Source organism: Mustela erminea, chromosome 20, assembly GCF_009829155.1.
Source record: "Mustela erminea isolate mMusErm1 chromosome 20, mMusErm1.Pri, whole genome shotgun sequence".
NCBI classification, from domain to species: domain Eukaryota; kingdom Metazoa; phylum Chordata; class Mammalia; order Carnivora; family Mustelidae; genus Mustela; species Mustela erminea.
The window spans coordinates 5777372-5800562 of NC_045633.1; the positions used below are offsets into that span (position 1 = coordinate 5777372).

The 23191-nt window shown below is 50.2% G+C and overlaps 1 protein-coding gene across 3 annotated transcripts; it reads right to left on the reverse strand.

Moving 5' to 3' along the window:
- Positions 1-67: 67 nt before the first annotated feature.
- Positions 68-15003, reverse strand: ERN2 (endoplasmic reticulum to nucleus signaling 2). 3 transcript variants are annotated; one of them, XM_032326944.1, is made up of 22 exons: positions 14890-15003; positions 13243-13348; positions 12868-12901; positions 12548-12620; positions 11533-11605; positions 11284-11391; positions 10957-11058; positions 9769-10033; positions 7738-7816; positions 7506-7653; positions 7272-7393; positions 6245-6400; positions 5812-5980; positions 3594-3678; positions 3259-3448; positions 3083-3182; positions 2788-2990; positions 1480-1627; positions 1254-1381; positions 553-676; positions 404-471; positions 68-321 (listed from the first exon to the last, which is right to left on the reverse strand). In XM_032326944.1, exons 1-22 carry the CDS (start codon positions 14983-14985, stop codon positions 115-117), a joined length of 2784 nt encoding a protein of 927 aa, XP_032182835.1. In that variant the 5' UTR covers positions 14986-15003; the 3' UTR covers positions 68-114. The 3 variants fall into 3 exon arrangements, with proteins under 3 accessions (XP_032182835.1, XP_032182836.1, XP_032182838.1); XM_032326945.1 differs by lacking the exon at positions 12868-12901 and having other exon boundaries at positions 13243-13370; XM_032326947.1 differs by lacking the exon at positions 12868-12901 and having other exon boundaries at positions 14890-14977.
- Between the last annotated feature and the right edge of the window lie 8188 nt (positions 15004-23191).

Genomic DNA, 23191 nt, shown 5'->3' on the forward strand with positions numbered 1-23191 from the left:
TCCCTGAGAGTGCCTGGTTTCTGGGCTCTGGACACGACTTTGCTCCAGAAGCCCTGGGCTGCCAAGACACCAAGGCTGGCCTCAGCCATGGACCCCACTCCTGGTCTGGCGGCCTCACCTCCCGGCTGGGCATGACTTCCCGGCCCTTGAGGCCGGTGGGTAGTAGGGCAGGAAGAGGCTCTCGGAGGCACAGCTCCTCATGGCACCGTACGTGTGGAGCAGCAGCCGTGGGAAGCGGGCCGTGAAGTACTGGACGAAGCTGTCGGGGACATGGCCGAGTGCCTGCCGGACCTCCACCGGGAGCTCCCTGTAGTGGTGCTTCTGGAGGAAGGGCGAGAGGGCCCTGCTTAGCCATGACCAGGATGCCCTGTGACCCAGGCCCCACGCAGACCCTAGAGCACACCTTGTTCCTCAGAGCACGGAGCAGGTCTCGCACTGACGTCCCCTTATATGTCCGGAACCGTCTCAGATCTGTGGGCAGGAAACTCTGGCAAGGCTGCCCCCACTGGATTCCCCTCCCTCTGGCAGCCCCAGCCCAAGGCCGGCCTCTACCTGTCTGGAGCGGCACAGAGATGTGCTTGTGCCAGTCGCCCCGGACCACCGTGGAGCCCCCCGCCTCCAGCGCCGCCACCAGGGGCCCTCGCTCAGACTCCTTCTCCAGCCAGTCGCTGACGTCCTAGGATCCAACAGAGCTCTTGAGCCTTATGACCAGTTTCAGAGGCCAAGGCCCAGGAGTGTCCTATGGCTTGGGGGAGCAAAACGGCAAAAGCTTCTTGGTTTAGGAAAGGATTGTTGCCCCTCGAGTACAGCTTCCCAGTGCCTTGTCTCCATGTTACCTGCTAGGTCTTCATCAACCAGTGAGGTAGGTACTGGTCCTCATTTTACAGATGAGCAAGCAGGCTCAGAGGCACCAAGTCCCTTGCTCAAGGTCACATAAGTGGGATGGGCTATCTGGGTACCATTGTAGCATGAGTGACAACTAGGGTTGAATGGCATGGCGCATGTGTTATGGGGGGCTGGGGGGTTGGGGGTAGGTAGGGGTGTGGGGTGGAGCCTGGGGCTGGGAAGTCTGGTCGTGAGCAGACCGTGGAGGGCCGGCATGGCATCGTATAGGTGCCTAGGCCCAAGCTTGGTTCAGAGAAGGAGCTGGGCTTTCTGGAACAGGCAGACAAGTCTCTTTTCCCAGCCACTCTGGATTCCTCTTTATCACTCAGTACCCAAACTTGGGGCCATCCCCAAGACTTCCCTCTGACCTGGAAGAACTGGAGCTGCTTGGCTCTGCTCCAGAAGAAGGGGTGGGCTAGCACCTGGTGAGCCAAGGGGCGGGCCTGGGGCAGGGGGCTCAGCATGGCCTCCACCAGGTTCCTGGCAACCACCTTGTCTGTAGGGGCAAATGGAGAGTCGGGGGGGATGGCTTCAGGCCCGCCCAGCCCCATGCCCTGCTTCCTCCATTCCCTGCCAGGCCCCATCCCCCCTCACCATGTGCCTCTTCCTCCAGGTGAGTCAGGCTGGGAGTCCCTGCAAGGATGTTGGCCTGGCGATAAAGACTCTCTCCAAAAGGGTGGCTGCCACCAGAAAGCACGTAGTAGAACACACAGCCTGCAGAGAAGATGTCCACTGCGCTTGTCTGGGGGCCAGAGAGACCAACATGAGGAGGCAGTCTCTGCTTCCGGGAAGCCTGCCAGATTCAATTCTCCCACAAGCTGTTATGTTAGCCAAGGCTTTGGTTCAGACTAGAACTCAAGGATGCTTCCTGAGCACCATCTCCTCGACCTGAGACCTCCCGCCTTCTACACCACTGGAAAGGGCCCACGGTGTTCGTCCAAAATCTTTGCCCTCCTGAGCTGCTAGTGCACGTGTGCAAGCTGCATTCCTCCAGGCCTACATAGCAGGTAACAGAAGCGAGTGAGGCTGACCGGGTGTGAGGGAATGAAGTGGCATTGAGACCTTATGGTCTCCAGGGGACTCTCCCATGTGCAGAGCTGTGATTTTTCCAAAGGATCCAAAATCAAGATTGTTATGTGGAATTTCCTGAAAGTTAAAATACTGGCCACTAATTAAAATCTGTACAAGTTCAAAACATCAGATCCTTTAGTCCTTGGGTCTCCGGGTGGCCACTTCCTGCTTTCTCGTGATTTAGACGTGGCTTTGCCAAGCGACTGACCTTTCCTGCGCTCTCATCTGTGTGTACAATTTCATCTTCCACCCACACACTGACAACTCAGAAATCCATAATCCTGGGGTTTCTGGGGGTCAGACACTTCTCTGGGCTTCAACTATATTCGTTCCTCTGGTGCTCCCCAAACCCTGGACACCAGTGGTTTTCCCTGGCTACCTATTAGAATCACCTGCTCCAGGCTAGTCTGGTCAGAATCACTGGATGTGGGGCCTGGGCTTCTAACTCACTTAAGGTTGCCAATGATTCTGCAGCACTATGCAGACTGAAAACCCTTTTCTAGCTCAGGATTCCTTAACCCTCGTACTATTGACATTTGGGGCCGGATGCTCCAACACTGCACCTCCCTACAACACAATATGGGGCACTGTCCTGTGCATTGTAGGATGTTTAGCAGCATCCCAGGCCGCTATCCACCAGGTGACTGGTTCCCCTGCCAGGTGTGACAACTAAGAGTGTCTCTAGACAGTGCCCAATGCCCCCTGGACAGTGAAATAGTCCCTGGATAAGAGCCACTGCTCTAGGTAAGAAGGGATGAACTACGCCACTTTACAGATGAAGAAATAGGCTTGGCCACAGCAGGAGAGGCACGGGGCCAGGGAAGGACTCACAGGACTGTCAGAGGGCAGGAGCTGTAGGAGCTCGGGGGCCATCCAGCCTTCCGTGCCGGGGATGCCCGAGCGGAGGCTGAAGCTATAGCGGCCAGCAGGCAGCTTCTTGCAGAGGCCGAAGTCTGAGAGCACCACCCTGCCTGTGCCATCAGGGCCATCAGGCCCGGCGATGAGGACATTGGCCGGCTTCAGGTCCCGGTGCACTAAGAGCAGAGCATAGCTGAGCAGGGCTGTGGGGAAAAGCAGGGCTAGGGCTGGAGGGCAGGATGGAAGCAGAGGCAGGGGCAGGGCCTACCTATGTGTAGGGAATGCAGGTGTGCCAGGCCGGACATCAGCTGCTGCAGCGCCATCAAGGGCGTCAGGCCCCAGCGCTCCAGCTCTGGTTTTTCCACGTACTGAAGAGGGGACAGAGCATCATTGTGCAACCTGGGACCCCCGCTACCACCCAACCACCCCCGAGCTCTGGCTTACCTCCTGCAAGGAGGCCTGGCAGAGTTCTAGGGCAATGTAGTGGAACTGGGGTCCCCGCTCGGTACAAAAGTAGCGGAGCACATTGGGGTGCCTGTCCGATTCCTGCAGCAGCTGGACCTCCCTCCGGACCAGGCCAAAGCATTCCCGGAGCAGCCGCTTCACAGCCACTGCCCGCCCCTCCAGCTGGCCCCTGGGGAGTTCAGAGAAGGAAGTCGAAAGAAAAGGTTCCTCTCTGTACCCGTCTCTGGGAGCCTTTGAAAGACTGGCCCCACCGAAGGACCCCCAAAGTGCTGTGAGAGTCACATGTCCAGCCCAGCTTCTGGTTACCTACTCACCGGAAAACGAACGTCCCACCTGCCCCACGGCCCAGTACGTCTTTGGGGTTGAAGGAAATCTTGCCCACCACGGTAAGCTGCTCAGCTGAGGGGAGAGGAGAGGCACAGTCTCAGGGAGCGGCTGCTCAGTCCCGACCCACCACCGCCTCCACCTTTCTCTGGTCTCCCACCCTTCATGCCCAGCCTGGGGCTGCCGCTTCCTTGTGTGTGTTTGGGAAGTGACTTAACCTCTGTGTCCTCGGCTTTCTCATTTGTAAAGTGGGACTCGTGTTGATGATCCCACACAGCGTTACCATAGATTACGCTGCTCTCATCTGTGTGCACGATGGCTGCTATATTATCTTCCTTATCCTTCTCCCTCTTCTGGCATTTTCTGCCCATATTTCTTTCTTTACTTCCTCTGCCACTCTCTCCACCTCCGCCAGTTAATAACAAACCCTTTTCACTGAGGAATTGGCTTCAGATAGGAAGGTGGGCTTGGCAACTGTCAGTATGGTGAGGGTGAGTGCAGTTCCAGGAAAGACTGACCCCCCAGGATAGGACAGAGCAGCAATGGGCATTTGGATGCAAAGCTGTCCCAGAGTTTGTTCTAGGGGACCAGGGAGCCCCCAGAATGCCTTGGTTTCCTAATAAGAAGGATGGGGTTGGTGCAGGCAGGCAGAGGTTTATAGGCTTGGACAGTTATTGCTCTTCCCTTTGGGTAGCTTGTGAGACACCCCTCACAACGACCCACGCATGTCTGGCCAGGCTGTGCCCTGCTCAGCTCCGAGGGACATCATGCATACAGATAAACATACATTGTGCCCCAAGAGTTGTACAGTGTGGTAGCCCCGAGAACACTCTACTCTGGAAGGGCTGCCCACTTCTGTCTCTGCATCTAGCTCTAGGAAAAGCAAATGAGAATCTGCACCAAGATCAGTGAGAAAAGTACCGAGCTGTTCCTTAGCATTGCTCCGGATTATTTTAGGGAAACTTCACTCTCATCTCTCAAGATACAGGCAGTAACGTAGATCTGTGTACCCGGAGCCCTCAGGAGTGGCTGCGCTCAGGGCCTGGAGACACAGATGGGAAGCTCAGAAGGCAGGGACGGAGTTGCTGGACTCTGACAGACTCTGGTGGTGAGGGGCGAATGGAGCACAATCTCAGGAAGAACAACAGGGTGCTTAGACGAGAGCCATTTTGGGAAAAGATGGAGTGTGGCCTGTCTGGGGAAAGATCCAACTCGAGTCTGAAGACCCCAGGAGACGAGTGTTTCAGGGTGCAGGGAGTGAGTATTAAGGGAACCCCCCGCCCCCAGGGCCAGTAAAGTGACAAGAGCTGCAACCCCTTGGGGGCTCAGGCACCTTTGCAGGTGCGGTGGGTACCTGTGAGAAGAGCCAGCCCCTCAGGAAGGGGAGCTGCTCTGTCTATGCAGGGGCAGGGTAAACAGAGTGGATGTGGGGAGCAGCACTGAAGCATCAGGCCAAGAGTGGGGCGGACTTCAGCCTGAGTTAAGGGGACAACAGCATGAGGCAGTGGTTTGAGCAGAGACCAGGAGGTGCCAGCAGCAGCTCATGCAAAGGACTGAAGGCCAGTCCAGCCCAGAGCCAAAGAAGCAGGAGAAATAGCCTGGCTGACCAAAAAGAGCATGGAAAAGGCCCCCTGGGGCCATCCTCAGATACTAGGGGGAGCTTGAAAGGGCTAGTTAATTTATAAGGTCTAATTGACAAAAGAGAAATGTTTGAAAGTAAAAAGTCCTAAAGAGAGAAACAAAGGAAAAAAATTAGACTTAGGTAATTTACTGGTACCGTCACCAAATATGATGTTAAACTAACACAAATATTATTAACGTCACCTAAGACTGATTTAATAATAATGATACCGGTAACTTCTCATAATGAGGTGATACAGTGAGGTGGGTGTTGTTACTCCCATTTGACAGATGAGAAAATCAAAGCTCAGAGGAGGAAGGCAACCTGTCAAAGTGAACAGCTAGTGGAGTTAGATCTATACCCAGTTCTGTCTGTGCTGGAGAGTCCTTGAAGGTAACAATGATGGCAGACATTTCTAGAGTGCTTAACTCTAGGAGGCTCTAACTTCTAGGAGGCTGTAAATCCTCTCTTATTACTCAGGCTTAAGCACTGTACTATAGTGACTTCTAATAAACAACTTTGAAGCTAAATCTGCCCCATCTTTTCTCTGTGCCTGACTCTGCCCTTTCCTGTTCACTTAAGCTCACCTTCTGGTTCTTCGACTGCCTGGGCTTGCTCTGAGGGGCTTGGAAGGCTCTTCTTCTTCTGGCCCTGGGGGGTGGCCCCTGATGGTGGGGGCTGAGCATTCTGTGAGATGTGAGGATGGTCTGCTGGTGCCAAGAGGGTCTGCTGCTCCTTCTCCACCAGCTGTTGCTGCTGAAATACAGGGCACAAGAGGACTCAGCCATGGTCAGGTCCTGCTGTGGTGGTGCCCAGCAGTCGTGCCTGAGACAGCCTGGCACCAGACCAAGAACATACAGAACATAGTAGCAGAGGCCCAGGGAGCTGCTGGGAGAAAGACGGGGGATAGAATCAGAGCTGGGTGAGAGAGAGAGCTACTGAGTGGTCTTGGAGAGGAGGGGCAGGGTTCCCCCAAGGAAAACCTTAAGACAGATTTGAGGTCAGGGGTGATAGGCCTACCTGCCTCATTAGGAAAATAATCCATCCTCCCAGGAGGACAGCAGTGAGGCTAGCTGCCAACAGGTCTTGGGGTCCCAGCCCTGGATACAAGTCTGGGGTTTTCTCTTCGGGATGCATCTCCAGGTTCCAAGGTTTCTCACGGCTCAGGCTCAGGAGCTGAGGACAAAGGAGCTTTCACTCTTAGCACACTATGGAAACCCTAACCCTTCTACTATAGAAACCCTAACCCTTCTCCATCACCCAGTATGATGCCGGGCAGGAGTCTGGGTGCTCTCCATGGTGCTGAAGCATCATGGTGTCCCAGGAGCGTGGTCTTCCAAAACTAGCTGGTGACCAGCATCTGGGGCGACTGGGGGTAGGAAGCTTTGGCATCACTAAAAAACACAGATACTCTTGGGAAATCACCAAAAAATTCAGATATCCATCTCCAGTTCAGTGGGGACTGAGTGGGCTTCCCAGTTACTCTAACGAGCAACCAGATTTGAGAATTACTGCTCCACCTCATGGCTAGGGTTTTTCAAAAAGTTTGTTTGTTTGTTGTTGTTGTTGTTGTTGTTGTTGTTTTTCCTTCCTTCCATCCTTCTTCTCTCTTTTTTTAAAAGATGTATTTGTTTATTTGAGAGTGAAAGAGAGTGGGGTGGGGGTAGGGGCAGAGGGAGAGGGAGCAGGTCATGGCTGTTCTAACCCTGAACCACTAGTGATTCTTGCCCAACCCTCTCCCAGTAGAGCATGGTCTTGTAGTTTTTCTGTTTACATTTCCTTGAGAAATATTCTGTAATTTATACACTGAAAAATTAGAACTGTGATCCTTATTTCACAATTTAGATAACCAATATCCTTTGATACTTCTAATAGGTTTCTGGCAATAACAACATATATGTATGTTTTTCTTCCAGGAGATTGTGTGATGTCAGTTGACCCATGCCCAGATGTACTCCTAGAAGCCTGAGGGAAAGGTCCAATAGCTGCCCTCCCAACCTGCCAAGCCCCCCAGCCCCACCATGTCCTCTGCCCTTCCAGCACTGACCTCCAGGAAGAGGGTGGGGGCCTGTGTGTCTTCTGAGAGTCTGTTCTCAGCAGTCCCACTCTGTGGGGTGGGATGCACCCTCAGCATGGTGGTATGCAGGACTGGGGGTGGCTCATGGTATCCTAAGGGGCAGAGCAAAGGTCAGCTGGCTGAAGGTGACATCAACCTTCCAGCTCAGAAGCAGGGCTCATAGGCCCTTCATCTACTCAAAAATTTGAGCCAGGAGAATCTCACCGATGAGCAGCCACTGGCTAGGAAGGGCTATACTGCCTGAGGGATATCTGACAGCAGTGCTAGGTGAGCCCTTCCGCTCTCCTGAGACTTGGAGTGTCACTTCTTCTGTGGTGGGGCCATCCATGGGGGCCAGGGTCAGTCCACGAGGCTGTGGCAGAAGATAGAGAGTCATGAAGGAGCTCCTCTCCTACCCCATCCCCTCTTTCCAGCCCCCTCAGAGACCCCTTCTTACCACTAGGGCCACCCCTGCATGAACCAGTGCTTTAGAAACATAGAAGCCAGTTTCATCCTTCCCCACGTACAGTGTCATCCTAGTGAGGGAGAAGAGAAAGGGAAGAAGGATGAGTGATGGTGGTGGGCAGTTTCAGTTCCCACTGTACCTGTGTCTTTGTGTTGTGCTCTCCGACACTGACTCTGGGCTTAACCATGTGACTTGCTTTGGAGAATGAGACAATAGCAAATATATCATAAACAGTGGCTTGAGAAGGGCTCAGCTAGCCTGCTGGGGCACGAGAGGACCTCCTTTGACACCCTAGGCCAAATATTCCACCAATTTATGATAGAGTTGAAAGAGGTCATCTTAAACTATCCAGACTCAGCCAAGCCACCAGATTTCCCACATCAGAAAACCACCCAGCTGACTCACAGCATCTTTTTTTTTTTTTTTTTTAAAGATTTTATTTATTTATTTGACAGAGAGAGATGACAAGCAGGCAGAGAGAGAGGAGGAAGCAGGCTCCCTGCTGAGCAGAGAGCCTGATTTGGGGCTCGATCCCAGGACCCTGGGATCATGACCCAAGCCGAAGACAGTGGCTTAACCCACTGAGCCACCCAGGCGTCCCTGACTCACAGCATCTTGAAAAATAACTAATGTTCATTGTTTTTAAGCTCTAGGTTTTGGGAGTACTTTGTTATGTGGCAGAAGCTAACAGATACAAACTCTAGAGTCACGATTTCTAAATCTGTGTCTAGCCCAGACCTTTTTCAAGAGCTCAGTTTTCTAAGTATGAACTTGGCACTTCATTCCTTACATCCCCTTCCTCCTCTAGAGCTCCCTACTTCTGAAAAGGACAGCACTTATGTGCTTCTAGAAACCTGAGCACTTGCTCACAGACCTTGATTCCTTGCCCACAACCGCCAAATTCCCTGATCACCAAATTCTTACTGTTTTTCCCCCTTCATATCTCTTACTTTCCACTCTATTCCATTTCTAGCATTTCCACCTTATTCCAAAGGGCCTTCATCTCATGTCTGAACTAATGCAGTATTCTATGCATGGACACTTCCTTGCTCTACCACTCTATGATGTTCTCCACACTGCAACCAGAGTTGTCTTTCTAAAATGAAAAGATGATCTAATCACTTTTTTGCTTAAAACCATCCAATGTCTTTTCCTTAGCCTTAGGAGAAAATGTCCAAACATTTCAATGATCCTACAAGATCCCTGCTTAACACCCTCTGACCTTATTCCATGCTCAGATCTATGTTCCAGACTTATTTAATTTCTGTTCCCTGGCTGCCATGTGCATGCTCGGTTTCTCTCTCTCTCTCTCTCTCTCTTGCTTTCTACTCATCCTTCAGGTTTCAATTTAGATGTCCTTTCTTCCAGGAAGCCTTCCAGGACTGCCTCCTGCCCCCAGTCTCAATTTAGGTAACCTTCCTATACATTGCCATGGCAAATCTATACTTCTCTTTTATCATTCTCTATCATACCTATTACGATTATCCTCTTACACACCCATCTTCCACAATAGACTCTAAGATCTCTGTAGGTAAGAACACGGGCTGTATTATTGTACTTCCAGAGCCTGACAGGTAACTAATACACAGTAAGTGCTCAATTAATATTTGTGTACTGAATGAATGGATGATCCGTTATTTTCCCAGCCTGTCTCTTTGTCCCCTAAGATGGGGACTCTAAAGCATTCAGTACTATAGGGAAAGGGAAAAGGTTTGTCTTTAACAGTCACTAAGGCACAGCACCTGCCACACAGAACAAGCACCATCCATTCACTGGAGTGGAGACCCAGAGGCCCCCTGTAGGCCAATTTTGCCCTAGAGTTGGCAAATAGAAGGCGATCCCGAATGTCCTGGGGACACTGTGGGGGGTGCTGGGCACTGGGCACTGATTATTTGCCAATCAGTTTTGTAAATAACCAGTTTGAAATATTTTGGCTCCTGGTTCAGCTGTATAGGTGTGTCATGCTTAAACATCCAATCCGCCCAGGGGGCTCCTCCACAGTCCCCAGGGATGGGCACCTACAGGAGTGGAGTGTCTGAGGTGGAAAAGTCAGTAGCCGTGTCCTGAGGGCCTGAGGCAGGCAGTCGGATGTGGCCCCAGCGGAGGGCGAGGAAATGCAGGGTGTCCCGAGCCAACGTGAGGTGGGGCAGCTGGCGCAGGCTGTCCTGGTACCAGGTGTAGATTCCCATCACTGGCATGCCCAAGTCCTGTGTCCACAGCACCACCCCGCTTCCTGGGTCCACAGTGAGCAGGAGGCCCATCCCGCAGGATGCCAGGTGGCTCATGTCTGCAAGAAAGACCCCAGGGAGGTGTGGGCAAGGAGCTCTGACCTGAGGCATCTCAGAGCATCTTGGGGGGTGGGGGGAATTCCTCGAGGGTAGGCCATCAGGAGGGCACCCACATGTGTGGGGGTCAGGTGAGTTCCCCTGGAGGGTAAGAAGGACATGGGAAGCTCAGTCAGAGTGTATCGGGTCACCTTGTTCCATCAGGGGATCAGTCAGGGTCAACAGGAGAGCTATGTAAGATATGGGGGTCACACAGGATCATCCAGAACGGACTTAGGTGTGTGACTCAGTCCAGGTCACTTGAGAGAGGTCACTTAGAATGTGGGGTAGTCAGCCATGGTCTGATTGAGGTCACCCAGGAGATGATCAGGTGGTCTGGAGGCAGGTGGGTCACTTGGGAGTCATGCTGGGTGAGAAGGGGATGAGTCAGGGGCGCTGGGGGGGTCAGCTGGGGTAAGTTATGGTTACTTGTGTGGGTTCCATGCAAGATGAAGTCGGGGTAAAGGGTGGCTTGGGGACCCCTGTAAGGTCACTCAGGCCATTGGATGGGATGGTCATGATATCAAGGGGGTGGTCAGAATTACCCGGGGGAGGTTAATCTTGGGGGAGTTCACTTAGGGTCATCTCTTGGGAGTTGTTCAACTTTGAGGGTCAGTGAGGACCCATCAGAGTGTTTGTGGGTTGCTTGGGGTCACTCAGGACAACAGGGGCCACACAGGGTTACCTGGCTTAGCTCCTTTGGAGTATGGAAAAGTGAGGATGTTAAAGACGGCTCGGGGTAAAGGAGGGTCTGGCTGGGGTTGAGGGGGGTCACTTAGGGTCGTCCACCAAGGGCGTGTCATTCAGAATGTGGTGAGGCTTGGTAAGGGTTCCCTGAATCGGAGAACTTGCTCAAAAGCTGGAGCCAGGGAAAGGCAGCACTCACATTTTCCAGGCAAGCTGTCCATGGGGGGTGCCGAGTAGCGTCGGTAGGTCGTGTTCCAGCGCAGGGCCGGGGTCCGGTGGTCGTGCATGGTGACCGTGTACTCTGCGAATGCCCAGAAGCAGGGTGACCACCGAATGCCATGCAATATCCCTCCCACACCCACCCCACGGAATGTCATTGTGCACCCGTCCTGGAGGCCAGAGTCTGCAAGGATCACAATCTGTCTGGGTCACCGCTGTCCCCTCAGCTCAGGGCAGTGTTTGCAGACTGACTGGGCAGGATTCAACTTGGAAAGCAAATGCCAGGCACCGCTGGGACATGACTCACGTGTTTGGCCAATGTAGAGGCGTGGGGTAGAGGGACCCTCTGTGGTCAGTGTCATCTGTGTCTTTCCTGACTCAGGGTCCACCACAAACCAGGCATCCTGCTTCCGGCCTATGGAGGTGGAAAGTGGCCCAACCCTCAAGATGGCCTGGGACAGGGTGTGCTACCTGCTGTCCTGTACCCAGCTGTCCCCCACCCCCCATAACGAGGTACTCTCCTGGACTTGGACCCGCGGACTGGAGAGATGCTTACCCGTGTAGAAGACGCCATCAGAGCTGCGACACGGGGAGGCGTGAACCAGCTCAGGGATGGTGAAGGGCAGCCTCTGAGAAGGAACATTTCCAGGAAAGAGAAAGAGCAGAAAAACACGTACAACCTGTTCACTAGAGGCAATCAGTATCGTTTTCATTTCCCAGAGAGTGTCAGTAACTTGGCTGTTGTCACACAGCACGCTTCCGATGGGATAAAGTTCTAACAAACATTCCACCCCATTCCCTGTGACAAATCCAGAGTGCTATTCGATAGCCCCCATCAGAGTCCTGCTGCGGAAGACGAATGCCTTCTCTCCCCTGTGCGCATGTCCCTTTGTAAGGCGACCTGTCGGCCGTGTCCATAACCAAGTGGAATCTCTCTCTTCACCGCTTGACTCTGCACTTGGCCACAGGACTTGCTTTGGCTGGCAAGACGTTAGCGAAGGTGATACAAGCAAAGTTGGACAAGGGTTTGTGCACTGGCCTTGCCCTTTCTCTGGTTCCCTTGTCGCTACCACGTGGACAGCCCAAGCTCTCCTGATGAGGATGAGTGATGCCTGGCCCAGCTGTCCCTCTCAGAAGCCTGCCGACCGCCAACCAACTTTCAGAAAGACAGCCATCCAGCTGACCACAGACGCCGGAGCAAGCTCAGTCAAGACCACCCAGCGGAGTCCAGCCAAAACTGTGATCCCATAAAATGGTGAGTTAAATCAACGGCTGGTATTTTTAAGCCATTGAGTTTCAGGGTGACTATTTATTTGGTAAAAGCTAACTGATGGAAGTTTCCCCCTTGAAGCCCCCAGCGTTCTGAAGAAGCCCTGTAATGCCCTCAGGGGCCTGACAGTCTGCTGCTCCCACCACCCCCTTTCAACAGGTACCTCTGGACAGCCTTCCCATAATGCCCTCTGCAGAGAGCCCCCTGCAGGACCCTCAGACACCAACCATGCAGCCCCTCGGTGCTCCAGCTAACAGAAGCCCAGGCTCTCTCTCTACCCCAAACACCGTAGGAAACACACCATTAATCCCTGTTGTTTCTGGGTCCCCAAGACGTACAGGCTGCCATCAGCTGGGTCTGAGAGAAAGGCTGTCCTGTGGGGCAGAGGAGAACAGGGGGAGAGTTAGACACACATCCCCTGGGTTCATGGCTACCCCAGTTCCCTCCATCTTCCCAGCTAGTAGGAGCCCACCCTGTGGGAGGCACCACGGAGCTCCACAGCCAAACTCTTCCCTTCTTTCCAACATGGCCCCATGCCCACTCCACCCAACTCCCTCCACACAACCGTGGCTTCCGCATCTCCCAGACCCCCTCTCCTTCAAAGACCGCGGGTTCACTTACTCGGTGACATACATTGGCCCCTGGATGACGGGATCTGCAGGCACAGGGACATGAAATGTGAGTAGCCTCCTCCAACTCCCCGCTGATAAGCCTAGCTCCTGTTCATTGTGTGCTTAAGTGTGAGCCAGACACCGAGCCAAACATCCGTCTGCATGTAATTTAATCCTCCCAAAGAGCTCTGTAGGGTCATCACCCTTGGCCCTGTTTTATGGGTGAGGACATGGAGGCTCAGAGAGGGGAAGTGACTTTCCCAAGGCCACACAGCTGGGAAGTGGTCCAGTTGCCTGCAGACACCGGCTTACTGGATTCTAGATCCCAGAAACTTATCTTCTACGTCACAGGTCCAAGGAAGGAAGGGGATTGCCCCCTGCTCACCACCCTTCAGTGTCCACTTCAAGTCCCCCGTCTGCTTGCTCAGTGCGTGGAGACTTCCGTCCAGGGTGGACACTAGCAGGAGGCTCTCTGGCCTGAGGGTCTGGACCTGAAGTGGGAAACCAAGTCACCTTCTCGCAGAAGGGGACAGACAAAGAAGGAAGCATGACTGGCTCCCCCCTTGATGGGAGCTGGGGGGCTCTCTAAAGTCCCTCCCCTTCCCCACCACTCAATGCTTTCTGGTTTTCTAGAGAAGACTGGGGGCCTTTATGAGAGGACTTCACAGCCTCCCAATAAGACCAGTGCTCTTGTCCCCAGCACTGTGTAAGAGACTAAGACTTATACAGGGTAGGTAATGAGCCTGAGACCACACAGAATGGGTACTTGAACCACCAAGCCTCTGATTACAGGGCCTGGTCCCCTACTCATTTGCCACACTGTCTGGCTTTCTTGGGATGACCCCTTTCTGCCTCCCCAGACCAATCCAGCTGCTTTTGGTGCCAGGCCCTAGGGGTCCTCTGGACCAAGGCTTGGGGGCAGCCAAGGGAGGGAGGGCTGGAGCTGCCCTTGCATCGGGCCCCTGCTGGGCTAACTCACCTGCTCTAGCCCCTCCTTGAGCAAACAGGGTGAGGCTGAGTGCCCAGCAGGAACCCTAACATCCGGGTGGCCCAGCCACACCCCTGCAAAAGCCACATCCTGCTCCGGGACCCTCAGGTTTGGAGCTACGCCGGTGGTTTTGGTGGTGAGTTGGAAAACTGCCTCTTAGCCCCTCTCTTTTCGCAGCCTGTTTTCTGGTCTGAGAAGAAGCTGCAGACAGCTTGCCCACAGCTGAGGTGGGTTGACCATCCTCATGCCTACACATTTGTTTTTGATTAGCTAACCATTTTTACAATTGGAACTATTTCCATTTTTTAAAATCAAGATTTCTAATTTTTCTCTTTTCTAGTTTTTCTCATTTTTTTCTGGAAACACCTGCTCTGGCCACCCTGGTCTCGCATTCCTACTCGGCAGTCACGGGTGGACCCAGAGCGGGATGCGGGGCAGGCATCCGGCGTGAACGGCGAACCCACCACGATGCCGTTTGCCATTCTGGGGACTGCAGGCTGAACAAGTCGATTTTATTCTGGGTGCCTTTGCCTTCTTCCTGCATTTCTGCACAACTGGACTCTTACCTGCTGGCAGGACAGGACCTGATCCCCACAACTCCTAGTTATTTATCCCCGATGTTCTGAACCCAGGGTCCAGGTGTGGGTAAGGGAGACTGGCCACGAACCACCTGAATTTCTCGACAGAGGACACTTAAGTGGACCCTGTGTCTCCACCAGGGATCCCAGGACTTTTAGGAGGTCCCCCACCCAGTCCAGGCTGTTCTCTCCACCTGCACCCCCACACTGCAGAAGGGGGCACCTGTTCAGTGCCTTTCCACGCTGGCACTTCTCCAGCTGGGTGTTTGTGGGGGCACCTGGCAAGCCCTCAAACCTAGGAGGCTTTTCCTGGCCAGGGTCTGATTTGAGGCCCTCTGGACCTGGAGGAGGGGAAGGCGCCTCCTGTGGCCTCACTCCCCACCCTCAACCCGATGGCTGAGCAGCTGCCCCCGCCCCCAGTCGGAGGCCCAGAACTTGGAGGTCCCGCAGCCGCCCCATATCTCACCTGTGGCCCTGGCGACCGGAGCAGCGCCACGAGCTGGAGCAGGAGCCCGAGGCGGAGTGGGGGCCATGGGCCGCAGCCCCCGGCTGCACTCACCATGGCGGGTCCCTCAGAGCCTCCAGGGGACAGCAAGGACCCTGCCTAGGTAGGAGGAGACTCCGCCCTGGGCTGGGCCACTTGGTACACAGTAGCCAGGGCGCAAGCTCAGCTGGTGTCCCGCCCTTCCCCCTCACCCCCGCCCCACCTGCCCTTCCCATCACACCCACAACGGCACCCCCAGTCACTCTGCTAGAGAGAGAGTGCGGGGAGGTTAGCCGCCGAGGCCATTCATGCAGATGGTCCCGCGCACGAAGTACTCTAGCAAGCGCTCCGCATCCGTTCCCCGTTATTCAACGGTCCCAGCACTACCGATGGAAAAGCAGAGGCTGGGCACTGGAATTCAAGGTCAGACGTCTGCCCTCAGAGCTTGTGCTCTTTGTTACTGTGCTAGGGCATCTTTCATTGACAGACTGTGCAATATGGATGAACTGATGGACTCATTCATTCAATAAATATTGACCTATTAAGCAGTCTGGGAGGCAGGAGAGAGAGAGTACCTGTCTTTGCAGAACGCACAGCCTCCTATGCCTTCGATACCAGACAGGGCGGCATCCAGCACTCCTTGCTGTGGTGGTTCCAGTCCTCGCTGCGGGCGGGCCTCCCCGACTTGGATCAGAGAGAGCCTGCAGGGATCCCCTTAGTTGTCACGTTTGGGCTCATTCATTTCTCTTTCTTCCTGGTGTAAAAATCACTGCTGATCTGAGGATCATGCAGCTCGGCTTTGCCCATCTCTGCCTCTGCCTCTCTGTCATCCCTGGCCCTCCTGGGCATGCCCCCACAGTCACAGAAGAGTGTGCTAGCTGGCCCACAGCCTCCACCTCCACCCCAAATACGCCACCATCACCGGGGTCTTCACTGTCACCTGCTGTGGCACATGCCCCAGACCCAAGCTGTGATTAACTCTCGATTTCCTTGGCTTGTCCAAGTAACCCTATCTTGCTAGGCTGGCACCCCCATCCCTCTGCTGCTCCAAGGATGGGCTGCTGAGAGCTCACAGGTGCCTGCTTTCTCCACAGACTTGCCCTTGGCTGACTGAAGCATCCTGTGCCCTCCTACCCGCGACTGACTGACATGGGGAAACAAAAGACTGGCCCCTTTCCCTCAAGCTGGAACCAACTCTGAGGTACAATTTGGGTTGTGGAGGTCCCTGTCCTTCACTCACTCCCCTTCTCTTAGAGAGTTCTTCCCAGGGTGCAACCTCAGCTTGAGTCAGAACCCCTGCCTCAGGCTCTGTTTTTAAGAACCTACCTGATCTGAGGCACCTTGTCATCCCATTTTCATCAAATGCAGCCTTAGAAAACCCAACTGCCTCATGGCAAGAAGCCTCTTCTAGAAACGTGTACATCATAAAGTCTTTGGTTTACGTGGTTATTCCTTCAAGCTTAGCTGTTCCAATACTCCCAATTGGCCACGTGGTCCTAATTTCCTAACAGAAGTGATTGCTTGTCACTCTAGAAACCAGCCTGAGCTCCTGAGGGTGTGAATGAGCCCTCCTTTACGCTTTGTATTTTGTATACTGAACATCCGCTTTGAAATGTACATGGTGTTTGTTCTTCATGCTTGGATACATAGTCATGTCTCATGCAAATCCATTCAATTTGCATAGACAGCCTACAAATGAACCCAAATAAATCATTTGTGTGTGTGATGACATGAATAATGCACATTGTAGAGACTTTGTAACATTCAGGAAAATATAAATAGGAAGAAGAAAGTTCATTCATGGTTCCAGCTCCTGGAAACAGAGTACCTTTGTTAACATTCTGTCATAGTTCCTCCTGTGTTTTGTTTTTCCCTATGCCTATATGCTTTAGGGGGCTACTATGTTCCAACACTAATGATGTTTTCCTTCCTCCAGAGCTTCTTCTCCCCCCCGATAGCTCTTCTCTTCAGGCGAGGCTGCTCTGAATTTATTGCCTCTGAGAAGGAAAGAGGAGGGACAGAGAGAAAACAAAGCTTCTTTTAGCTTTTGTTTTTGAACACTTCAGAACACGAACCTAGACCTGAGAGAATAAATAATGAGAGCAGAAAAGTGGAAAAGTCGCTCCCCAGGCTCAGAGAGAAGGAAAATAAGGAGGAGTAGGGGGTGAGAACTTGCTAGAGCCTCGTCACCCAAGGACTAGCTCCCGTGTAGCTTTGTGGGATCAAGAGCAGAGGGGCATTGTATCTGGAGAGGTAGTGAGCCCTGGAGACACCACATGCTGTGCCTGGGCGGACGGGGGTGTTGGGGAGGTTCCCACCGTCTAGTGTGATGTAGAGGTGGGAAAATGTTTTCCAAATGCCTGAGGAGGAGCTGGAGAGAGGGGGTGGGGGGAGAGAGTCTTTGTAAAGAGAGAGGAACAGGGGCGGTGGGTGGCTCAGTGGGTTGGGTGGCTGCCTTCTGCTCAGGTTGTGATCCCAAGGTCATGGGATTGAACCCCACGTGGGGCTGCTTGCTCAGCAGGGAGCCTGCTTCTCCCTCTCCCTCTGCTCCTCCCCCTGCTTGTGCTCTCTCTCTCTAATGATTACATTAAAAATCTTAAAAAAAAAAAAAAAAGAAAAGAAAGAGGAACAATGCAGCAGACTAATAAGGACAAGAGACCAGACCCAACGGCGGAGGCAAGACCACATGGCATCTCAGGAGATACCAGCTGGGATGGGCAATGATGATGACAAGGACTCAGTGCCCTCTTGCCTCTTGGCATTATGTAAACTCCGTGGAACTTAAACCCACCCTGAAAAAGAGCCGGGAGAAAACAGATGGGGCTGAATTTCTTCCACCTGCCACAGAAGGAGCTTAAAATAAAAAGTAAAATTGAGTTATATAGAAATAAAGCTACATTTCTTCTCCAACATCAATTTGTGCTATTATGTGCTCCGCTTCTAGACAAGTATACATAAACCAATAGCCTTCCTCCATTCTAGCAAAAGAGGGGAGAAAACAGAAACAGTAATGGGTGAAATATTCTGAGCATGATAGCAATAAAAAGAAAATGCTTAGGAATGAATTTAACTAGAAAGTCACAGGACCTCTATGAGGAAAACTATAAAGTTTAATGAAGGATATAAAACAGAAATGTGAACAAATGGAAAGATGTGACCCTGTGTGGGAAGATTTAACATAATTAAAATGTCAATTTTCTCCAAATTAGTTCCAAGTATAATGAAATTCTATTAACCCAGGGTTTTTAAAACTTGGCTAACATAAAGATCATATGCAAGACTAAATGCCTGAGAATAGTTGAGAAAAGTGTGAAAATAAAGAAAAATGGGAAGGGTGCTTATGTTACCCGCTATCAGAATACCTGATAAAAGTACAGTATCAATGTCATTTCCTCATGGGAACTGACAAATAGAGAAATATATCGGTTGGACCAAACAGAGAATCCATAAATATATATCAGTGTTTGAGAGAATTTAATAAATGACAAAGATGATATTTTAATTCAATGGGAAATTTATTTATTTTTAAGATTATATTTATTTATTGGACAGAGAGAGAGAAAGCACACAAGCAAGGAGAGAGCAGAGGGAGAAGGAGAAGCAAGCTCCCCGCTAAGCAGGGAGCTTTACATAGGACTTGATCCCAGGACCCTGAGATCATGACCCGAGCTGAAGGCAGATGCTTAACCGACTGAGTCACCCAGGCCCCCCTCAATGGGAAATTTAGTAAGTGCCTTGGCATTAATATTTACGTATCAGAAAGAAAGTAAATCTCTCTCTCTCCCTCTCTTTCTTCCTCTTGGATTTGCATTTTTAAACACTGAAGTCTAGTTGACACAATGTTACATTAGTCTTAGGTGTGTGGTCCAGGGTTTCAACAACTCTTGTTCCTGGTGCTGTGCCACCTGCAAAGGGAGCTTCCATCGGTGACCTTTCTCTCTTTCTTTAACATACATTTGAATTTTCAGAACCGTTTTAGATTCACAGCAAAACTGAGTAGAAAGTCCAGAGATCTCCTATATATCCTCTGCTCCACACATTCATAAGCTACCCCTATTATCAACGTCCCCCACTAGAGAGGTACCTTTGTGACAGTCGATGAACCCACACTGACGTCACTACCATCCAACATCCACAGTCTACACTGGGGGTCACACTTGGGTTGTACATGTTATGAGTTTGGACTAACGTATAATGGTATGTATCCACCATTAAAAAGTAATACAAAGTGGGGCGCCTGGGTGGCTCAGTGGTTTGGGCTGCTGCCTTCGGCTCGGGTCATGATCTCAGGGTCCTGGGATCGAGCCCCGCATCGGGCTCTCTGCTACGCAGGAAGCCTGCTTCCCTCTCTCTCTCTTTCTCTGCCTGCCTCTCTGCCTACTCGTGATCTCTGTCTGTGAAATAAATAAATAAAATCTTAAAAAAAAAAAAGTAATACAAAGTATTTTCACTGTCCTAAAAATCCTCTGCATTCTGCCTATAATTCCCTCCCTCCTCTTACTTTTTTTTTTTTTTTTAAGATTTTTATTTTTTTATGAGAGAGAGAGCAAGGGGAAGGGCAGAGGGAGAGACAAGCAGACTCTGCACTGAGCATGGAGCCTGATGTGGGGTTTGATATCAGGACTTAGCTGAAACCAAGAATCAGATGCTTAACCAACTGAGCCAACCAGGTGCCCCCCACTCTCTCCTCTTTAATCCTTGGCAACCACTGATCTTTTCACTGTCTCCATAGTTTTGCCTTTTCCAGAATGTCATATAGTTGGAATCATAGAGTATGCAACCTGTTCAGGTGGCCTTCTTTATTTTATTTTATTTTTTTAAAAGATTTTATTTATTTGTCAGAGAGAGAGATAGAAGAGGCAGGCAGAGGCAGAGGGAGAAGCAGGTTCCCCGCTGAGCAAGGAGCCTGGTTTGGGACTCTATCCCAGGACGCTGGGATCATGACCCAAGCTGAAGACAGCTGCTTAACTGACTGAGCCTCCCAGGCTTCCCTTCTTTATTTTATTTTTAAAAATATTTCATTTAGTAGGTGCCTGGGTGGCTCAGTGGGTTAAAGCCTCTGCCTTTGGGTCAGGTCATGACCCTGGGGTCCTGGAATTGAGCCCTGCATCAGGCTCTCTGCTCAGTGGGGAGCCTGCTTCCCCATCTCTCTCTGCCTGCCTGTCTCTATCCCTACTTGTGATCTCTCTCTGCCAAATAAATAAATAAAATCTTTAAAATTTTTTTCATTTATTTATTTTGACAGAGAGAGATACAGCACTGGCAGGGGGAGTGGCAGGTAGAGGGAGAAGCAGGTTTCCTGCTAAGCAAGGAGCCCAATATGGGGCTCAATACCAGGACCCGGGATCATGACCTGAGCTGAAGGCAGAGGCTTAACCAACACCCCAGATGGTCTTCTCTAGTAATATGCATTTAAGTTTCCACCATGTCTTTTCATGGCTTGATAGCTTATTTTATTATTTTTTTTAGCACTGAATAATATTCTTTTATCTGGAGGCAACATGGCTTATTTATCCACTTACACTGAAGGGCATTTTGATTACTTCCAGTTTCGGGAGTAATGAATAAAACTGCTATAAACACGCGTGTACAGGCTTTCAAGTAGATCTTGTCAGTTTCCTATTAAAATACATCAAACTTACAGAAAAGTGTACAAATCGTGATCACACAGAGAATGCATCTATTTGACCCATACACGGATCAAGAAATAAGACACGGCCAGCAGCCCCAGGAGGGTCGCCTAGGACCCATTCTAGAGTAACTTCTATCCCGACATGTAACACCATAATGAGTTATGCTGATTTTTTTATACCAGTGGTATCATACCATATGTTCTCTTCTATGTCTGGTTCCTTTTTCAATATTATTTTTGTGAGATTGTCCATGTAGCCAAATGTACTGGTAGTTCACTCTCCTTCTTGTATTATATTACATTATATGAATTACCACAATTACCAGTTACCTCATTGTACTGGCAATTGACCTTGATGGGCATTTGATGTTTTTCCTACCGGTTTTTGGCTACTATGGAATGTTATGAATATTCCTGCATAGGTCTCTTGGTGATCATATCTATGCATTTCTATTGCTTATCTCCTTAGGCACAGACCTGCTAGGGATATGTGTATGTCCAGCTCCAGTAGATTTTGCTAAGCAATTTTCCAAAGTGATTTTACCAGCTTACATTTGGTGTTGGTAATGGTGGGTAGTTTCTTATGCAGTAAAGAAAATACAGAACTGGAAAAGAGAAATGAGAAAAGAAAACCCGGATATATTTGAAATATTTAAAAAAAAAAAAAAAACACCACTTTAGGGATGCTTGGGTGACTTAACCAGTTAAGTGTCTGCCTTCTGCTCAGGTCATGATCCCAGATCTTGGGATCAAGTCCCATGTTGGACTCCTTGCTCAGCAGGGAGCCTGCTTCTCCCTCTGCCATGCCGCTCCCCCTGCTTATGCTCTCTCTCTCTGACAAATAAATAAAATAAATAAAAAATAAAATCTTTTAAAAACAAATAAATAAGTAAATAAAAATTAAAAAATAAAAAACCTTAGGAGGGCAAAAGATACCATAAACAAACATCAGATTAGAAAAATACTGGCAAGACAAGAGAAACAGGAATTAACATCTATACTACAAACTGCACCTATAAACTGGCAAGAAAAAGAAAAACAACCAAAAAATATGCAAAGGCTATGAATAAGAACTTACATAAGATCCACTCCAAACATGTGAAAATGTGCTCAAAATCATGAGGAGAGAAATGTAAAAACAAGATTTTTAAAAAGTAACAAGTATATCACTTTATGCCCATAAATTTGCAAAAATTAAAATGAAGGCTAAGTAATGGCAGAAAGCTGATAATTGCTGAAGCTGAGTCGTGAGTATCTGGAGGCTCATGATACTATTCTATTTGCTTTCAAGATTGAAAATGTCCATAATCAAAAGAAGTAAAAAAGTCTAAACAAAGAAAAAATAAGGCTAAACTTCTTGCTGCCAGGGATCTGGGGACAAGCATACTCTTATATGGGGCTACTGGGGATGGAAATTGTTACAGACTTCTGTGAATGCAATCTGGAAATAATTTATTTAGAATAAAAACCACATAGCCCCCTTGACCTGGAAAACTTATGCTTGGGAAATCTTTCCCATAACAATAGAAGATTTTATATTAAAAAAAAAAACACATTGAAAATATTTTTTAAAGGTTTCTAATGGTGGAGGTCTAAGAGCACTTACCACAGCATTGTTCTTTGTGCAAACAAGGAGAAGCAAAGCAAGTACTCTTCAACTGACCTAGTTAACACAGCATCAGCACCTCAGAGTATTACATGGTCACTAAAAATAGTAGATCTGGGGCACCTGGGTGGCTCAGTGGGTTCCTCTGCCTTCAGCTTGGGTCATGATCCTGGGATCAAGCCCCGAATCGGGCCCTCTGCTCGTCGGGGAGCCTGCTTCCCCTTCTCTCTCTGCTGGCCGGCCTCTCTGCCTACTTGTGATCTCTGTCTGTCAAATCAATCAATCAATCAATCTTTAAAAAAAATAATAGATCTGTTAATTCAGGAAGATCTTTATGTTTTATTAAGAATAGCAAGATGCAGGACGCCTGGGTGGCTCAGTGGGTTAAGCGGCTGCCTTCGGCTCAGGTCATGATCCCAGCATCCTGGGATCGAGTTCCATATCGGGCTCCTTGCTCGGCAGGGAGCCTGCTTCTCCCTCTGCCCCTGCCTCAGCCTGCCTCTCTACCTACTTGTGATCTCTCTCTCTCTGACAAACAAATAAATAAAATCTTTAAAAAAAAAAAATAGCAAGATGCAAAAAAAAAAAAAAAGAAAGAAAGAAAAGAATAGCAAGATGCAGAAAAGAGCATGATAGGAACCTGTTTTTGTAAAACCATGCATATGTATATATGTGCAAATTATTTTATTTTATTTATTTATTTGAGAGAGAGAGCAAGAATGGGAGAGTGAGCACGAGCCGAGGGGGGCCAGAGGGAGAAGGACAAGCAGACTCCCCTCTGAGCAGGGAGCCCCATGCAGGGCTCGATCACGGGACCCAAGATCACAACCTGAGCTGAAGGCAGATGCTTAACTGAGTGAGCCATCCAGGTGGCCCTATGTGTAAATTATTTTTTTACAAACATGGATAAAAATATAGAATGCAATGTATTGGTTTGTAGACAAAGATTCTATGATATGCTGACAGGAATATATTATATTCAGAAAGAGGTAAAAGTGGCAAAAAAATGAAAAGCTGTTCCAAAAAAATCATCTATTCTCTTTATG

Bases quoted from the DNA above. Each gene is read 5' to 3' on its own strand.
- ERN2 (XM_032326944.1), bottom strand. From the start codon at position 14,985: ATGGTGAGTGCAGCCGGGGGCTGCGGCCCATGGCCCCCACTCCGCCTC. The intron at 10,034-10,956 runs GTGAGTGCTGCC...TCTTTCTTGCAG, and splicing joins GGACAGCTTGCCTGGAAAAT to ACATGAGCCACCTGGCATCC. The intron at 3,449-3,593 runs GTGAGTAGGTAA...TGAACTCCCCAG, and splicing joins GGTGGGACGTTCGTTTTCCG to GGGCCAGCTGGAGGGGCGGG.